This window comes from Nicotiana sylvestris, chromosome 8, assembly GCF_000393655.2.
Source record: "Nicotiana sylvestris chromosome 8, ASM39365v2, whole genome shotgun sequence".
NCBI lineage: Eukaryota > Viridiplantae > Streptophyta > Magnoliopsida > Solanales > Solanaceae > Nicotiana > Nicotiana sylvestris.
The window spans coordinates 111,931,027-111,937,117 of NC_091064.1; the positions used below are offsets into that span (position 1 = coordinate 111,931,027).

Here is a 6,091-nt window from a genome sequence, read left to right on the forward strand (position 1 = left end):
GACACATAAAAGTTGCAAACGCGACAATACCTTCACATATGCCAAAGACACCCCCCGCACAAATACAGCCAAACTTTGTAAATGCGAAGTTGCTTAACATTACTATGTATCGCAAATGCGATACAAGAGTCGCAAAAGCGAACACAACACATTTCACAGAAGCGGTCCTTTTTCCACAAATGCGAAGACCCAGCCCCAACCCTATCACGACCCAGAATTTTTACCCCTGGGACAGTGATAGTGCCTAATATTTCACTTGCTAGGCAATCCAATGTTAGAAACATATTTTAGCAATTCAAATTGAAAAATAACCAAGAAACTAAATAAGCTGAAACAGAGTGAGTAAACAAAAATAACAGCGATATCTTGATACAATTACTGAATTGGTGTCACAAGTACACGAGCGACTAGATTACTACAAATAAGAGTTTGAATGAAAGCATAAGTGTCTGAAATACAGTAAACAACTAGAATGATATGAAAGAGACTTTACGGCTGCTAACGTCGTGCGGCTGTACCTCAAGTCTCCATCAAGCAATCAATCTGAGCATTCTACTGACCGTCGCTAGGACCGACTCCAAAATCTACACAAGAGGTGCAGAGTGTAGTATGAGTACAACCGACCCCATGTACTCTATAAGTGCCGAGCCTAACCTCGATGAAGTAGTGACGAGGCTAAGGCGGGTCACCTATAATAATAATAATAGTAATAGTAATAATAATAATAATAATAATAATAATAATAATAATAATATAATAGGAAAGGAAAAGAGGAAATGACGGCAAAACAGTATATTAATGAAAATAACTCAATCCTCGAAATCAGTAAATCTAGAAATATCAGTCCTCAGAATCTCATATGATAAATACTGAAAGCTAACACAATACAACAATGAATATAACACACACAATCTGTTGCGGCACGCAATCCGATCCCACCGTACAAACACAATCCTCCCTCATTTCACCATATTAATATCAAAATTAACATATAAAATTCGTTGCGGCGCGCAACCCGATCCCACCGTGTAAATATCAAAATCCTTCCTTATTCCACCATATCAATATCAAGAATAACATATAAAATTCGTTGCAGCGCACAACCCGATTCCACCGTATAATCAAAATCAATATTATAATCCTCCCTTATTTCACCATAACAACATCAAAATAACATATAAAATTCATCGCAGCGTGCAACCTGATCCATAAACAAAATCAATAAATGTAATCAATTCAACAACTCAATTCAAAAGAATATCTACGATTAAAGGATATGAAAGCAAGGCAATAAAGGAACCCCGTATTAAATCAAGGAATACAATTATTACGAAGCAGCAAGACAAGCCAAATATATGACAATTAAAGTGTACAAGGCAATTCAGGCAAGTAGCAATTAATCATGGAATCATGGAAGAAACAAATATTTCAATACAAGAGTAAATAATTGATAAGTAACAAGTTACGATATAGAAAGCAACTAAAGCATGTAGCATTTAAGAGGTAGAATAAGATAATTAATGAAATATGGGAAAACATGTAAACAATTATTTTGACGATGTATATACACTCTATACACGGCTAAAATCGGACATTCCGATTTTATGATTGATGTGACATTCTGTGGCTCAGAAGACTCGAGGTCCAGCTCTTGTCCGATCCCGAGGGTTCCCTCTGCTCGACCTCGGGGCGGCACAGATCGATGGTTATCAGGGGAAAGTAGAAAATTCTTTAGGCACGTGATCAAAGCTGACAACGCCTGCAAGAATAGTACAAGTCTGTACCAGACCTTTAAGTAGATGTACCAACTACTTTTCCTTGTAATAATGATACAAGTACCATGTTGGGATTTCCTCTCTTATATAAAGGGTACCTTTGCTATTTCTTAGACGAATGATATTCAATACAACAATAAGAACATTCTCTGGTCTCTAACTTAAACATTCTCTATTGTCTTTCCTTTGATTTATTACTTACATTTATTGTGTTTCATTGATTGTTCTTCATTTATAACTTATTATTGATCACAAAGAGCCCTCATCAAAGCTCTGAGAACTGTTATCCCTTCATCTCTACCTACATCCTGACGCTTAGCTCGACCTTGAGGCCCGACGCAGTCTAGCTCGAGGCCCTCGATTCCAGCCAATCGGTTTAGATAGTAACACTATCCTTTACCCTCGCTCTATTTCCTAGCCTCAAACTTAGCATCTACTGCCTAACAACTAGTATAAAAATAAATCACGTATTTTTAGAACCACACAATCAAATCTAATTATTATTACCATTTTCGCGATAAAAACATTCGTCATCTCGCATAATATATCGTTACCCATGTAATTCACATAACATCTAGTTCAAGGATTCCTAATTCCTTCAAATCAAGGTTGGACGCAATACTTACCTCGCTCCGCAATCAAATTAAAGCTCAACCAGGGCTTTTCCTTTAAAATTCACCTCCAAACCAATCGAATCTAACCAAAATCGACTTAATATCAACAAATAATGCTAGGAAAATCAATTACAATACATAACGTTAAGATCTTTATACTTCTCTAAAAATTCCAACAAAAGTCAACCCTGGGCCCGCTTGGTCAAAACCTCAGATTCGGACGAAACCCCAATTATCCATTCACCCCCGAGCCTGATTATGTGATTAGTTTTGAAATCCAACCTCAATTTGAGGTCTAAATCATAATTTTACAAACCCCCCTCCAATTCTACCCAAATCCCTAATTTTCTACCCTGAAAGAGCATAAACTAAGGTTAGAAATCTACGGGTGTTGATGAAAATGGAAGAAAACGAGTTAAAGTATACTAACTTACAAAGTGGGGATGAAATCTCTCATCAAAATTGCCTCTTGGCCGAGCTCTACTGTGAAGATAGGGAAAAACTAAAACATACCATCTTTTGAACATTTAAATCACTGGGCGTCAGGTGTTCATCGTTTTCGCGAGACACCAGAAGCGATCACGAAGCACCAGCGGCCAAAGTGCCTTCACGCTCGTGAGGGTTTGCATGCATTCGCGATTGTCTGTCCCCCCTGGCCATCGCGTTCGCGAGGCTGGTTTGCATTCGCATAGAACAAACCTCTGCTCCCCTCCCAGGCCCCCTTACTCATTGTGTTCGCGTAGTGCTGGTCGCGTTCGCGAAGGGTGATACCACCAAGTTCCGGAATCAAAATCCGAACCCAGTAGCAACAAAGTCAACCTACAGTCAAACTTAGGAATTCTTTAAACCTTTAAATTGCTAAGTTTCAACAAATTACGCTAAATCAAGTTAGGGACTTCCAAATTTGATTCCGGGCATATTCCCATGTCCCAAATATCGATATGGACCCATCGGGACCGTTAAAAACTGATCCGGGTCCATTTACACAAAACGTTGACCGTAGTCAACTCAAATGAGTTTTAAGGTAAAAATTTTCATTTTCTTTAATTTTTCACATAAAAATTTTCCGGAAAAAAACATGGACTGTGCACGCAAATATAGGAAGGCTAAACGGATCTATTTGAGATCTTAGAACACAGAAGTGAAGGCTAAAACTGAAAATGACCTTTCGGGTCATCCTATTCTCCACCTCTAAAACAAACGTTCATCCTCGAACGGATATAGAAAGGTCCCTGGACTGGTGAAATTGTGTGGATATCTGCTCCGCATGTCCGACTCGGACTCCCACGTGGCTGCCTCGTCGGCTGACCTATCCACTGCACTAGAACTGAAGGATAACTCTTAGACCTCAACTATTGGACCTTTCGGGCTAGAATAGCCATCGGCTCCTCCTCATAAGTCAAATCCTTGTCCAATTAGACTAAGCTGAGATCTAACACATGGGACAGATCACCGTGATACTTCCAGAGCATGGACACATGGAACACCGGATAGACTTCTGATAAACTAGGTGGCAATGTGAGCCTGTAGGGCGAACGACATACCTAGGTCCAATATACCTAGGGCTCAACTTTCCCTTCTTTCCGAACCTCATCACACCCTTGATGAGTGATACCCGGAGTAATACCCTCTCTCCAACCATGAATTCAACATTACGAACTCTACGATCGACATAATTCTTTCGCCTAGGCTGAGCTATGTGAAGTTGATCTTGAATCATTCTGACCTTTTCCAAGGCATCCTGAACCAAATCAATACCCAACAACCAAACATGTACCGACTCGAACCATCCAACTGGCGAACAACATCACCTCCCGTATAATGCTTCATAGAGAGCCATCTGAATGCTTGACATATCCATAGCAATATGCTCCCACTTCCACTGAGGAATCTCTAGCCTCTTAAGCAAACCACTAGGCCTTTGATGCTCATACTTTACTTACTAAGAATTCAGACATCGAGCTACATATGCAACTATATCATTCTTCATTCTCCTTCACCAATAATGTTGCCGTAAATCCTGGTACATCTTGGTGGCACCCGGATGAATAGAATACCGAGAGCTGTGGGCCTCTTCAAGAGTCAACTTATGAAGCCCATCCATATTGGGCATAAAAATATGACCCTGCATCCATAGAACCCCATCATCTCCAAGAGTAACCTGCTTGGCACCACCGTGCCGCACCGTGTCCTTAAGGACAAGCAAATGGGGGTCATCATATTGACGCTCTCTATTGCGCTCATACAAGGAAGACCAAGAGACTATACAAGCTAGAACACAATTGCGCTCCGAAATATCTAACTTCATGAACTGATTGGCCAAAGCCTGAACATCTGATACAAGTGGCCTCTCACCAACCGGAATGTATGCAAGGGTACCCATACTCATAGCCTTTCTACTGAAGGCGTCGTCCACCACATTGGCCTTCCTAAGATGATACAAAATGGTGATATCATAGTCTTTCAACAGCTCCAACCACCTCCTCTGCCTCAAGTTGATATCCTTCTGCTTGAACGAATACTTTTGACTCGATGATCCGTGAATAAATCACACGACACGCCGTAAAGATAGTGCCTCCAAATCGTCAGCGCATGAATAATGGCTGCCAACTCTAAGACATGAACATGGTAATTCTTCTCATGAACCTTCAACTGTCGTGACGTATATGCAATCACTCTGCCATCATATATCAATGTTGCACTGAGCCCAATACGAGATGCATCACAATACACTGTGTAGGATCTTGAACATGTGGGCAATACCAACACTGACGCCATAGTCAAAGCAGTCTTGAACTTCTGAAAGCTCAACTCATACTCATCCGACCATCTGAATGGGGCACCCTTCTTGGTCAATCTAGTCAATGGGGCTACTATGGATGAAAATCCTCCACAAACCCGGCAAACCCAGGAAACTCTGGATCTCTATAGCTGAAGTAGGTCTAGGCCAATTCTGGACTGCCTTAATCTTTTTAGGATCCACTTTTATGCCCTCTGCCGATACAACATTCCCCCAAAAAGGCGACTAAGTCTAACCAAATCTCACAATTTGGAAACTTGGCATATAGCTGACTATCTCTCAGAGGCCGAAGTATAATCTAAAGATGCTGCTCATTCTTCTCTCAACTGCGGGAGTAGAACAAGATATCATCAATGAATACAGTCACAAAAGAATCCAAATAGGGTTTGAACACCCGGTTCATCAAATACATAAATGATGGTAGGGCATTTGTCAACCCAAATGACGTCACTAGGAACTCATAATACCTATACCGAGTCTGAATAGCCATCATTGGGACATCGGATGCCCTAATCTTCAACTGATGGTAGCCAGACCTCCAATCAATCTTCAAAAAACACTTTAGCACTTTGGAGCTGATCGAATAAGTCATCAATCCTTGGTAATGGATATTTGTTCTTGATAGTGACCTTGTTCAATTGCTGATAGTCTTTACACATCCTCATCGACCTATCTTTCTTCTTTAGGAATAACATGGGCGCACCCCAGGGCAAGACACTAGGTCTAATGAAATCCCTTATAGCAAATCTTGCAACTACTCCTTCAATTCCTTCAACTCCGGCACGGCTGGTGGAATAGAAATGAGCTGAGTGCTTGGAGCCAAATCAATACAAAGTTAATATCCCTGTCGGGTGGCATCCCCGGTGGATTTGCAGGAAACACCTCTAGAAACTCGCGCACAA

General features: G+C 40.8%; 1 protein-coding gene across 1 annotated transcript; it reads right to left on the minus strand.

Annotated features, from left to right (window-relative positions):
• Window positions 1-4,385: 4,385 nt before the first annotated feature.
• Window positions 4,386-5,167, minus strand: LOC138875525 (uncharacterized). The gene is made up of 2 exons (XM_070154359.1): window positions 4,965-5,167; window positions 4,386-4,818 (listed from the first exon to the last, which is right to left on the minus strand). Exons 1-2 carry the CDS (start codon window positions 5,165-5,167, stop codon window positions 4,386-4,388), a joined length of 636 nt encoding a protein of 211 aa, XP_070010460.1.
• Between the last annotated feature and the right edge of the window lie 924 nt (window positions 5,168-6,091).

Excerpts from the sequence above, each read along its gene's own strand:
- LOC138875525 (XM_070154359.1), bottom strand. The coding sequence starts at position 5,167 with ATGGCGTCAGTGTTGGTATTGCCCACATGTTCAAGATCCTACACAGTG. Across the intron at positions 4,819-4,964 it reads CATGCGCTGACGATTTGGAG|GAAGGCCAATGTGGTGGACG; the intron begins GCACTATCTTTA and ends GTATCATCTTAG.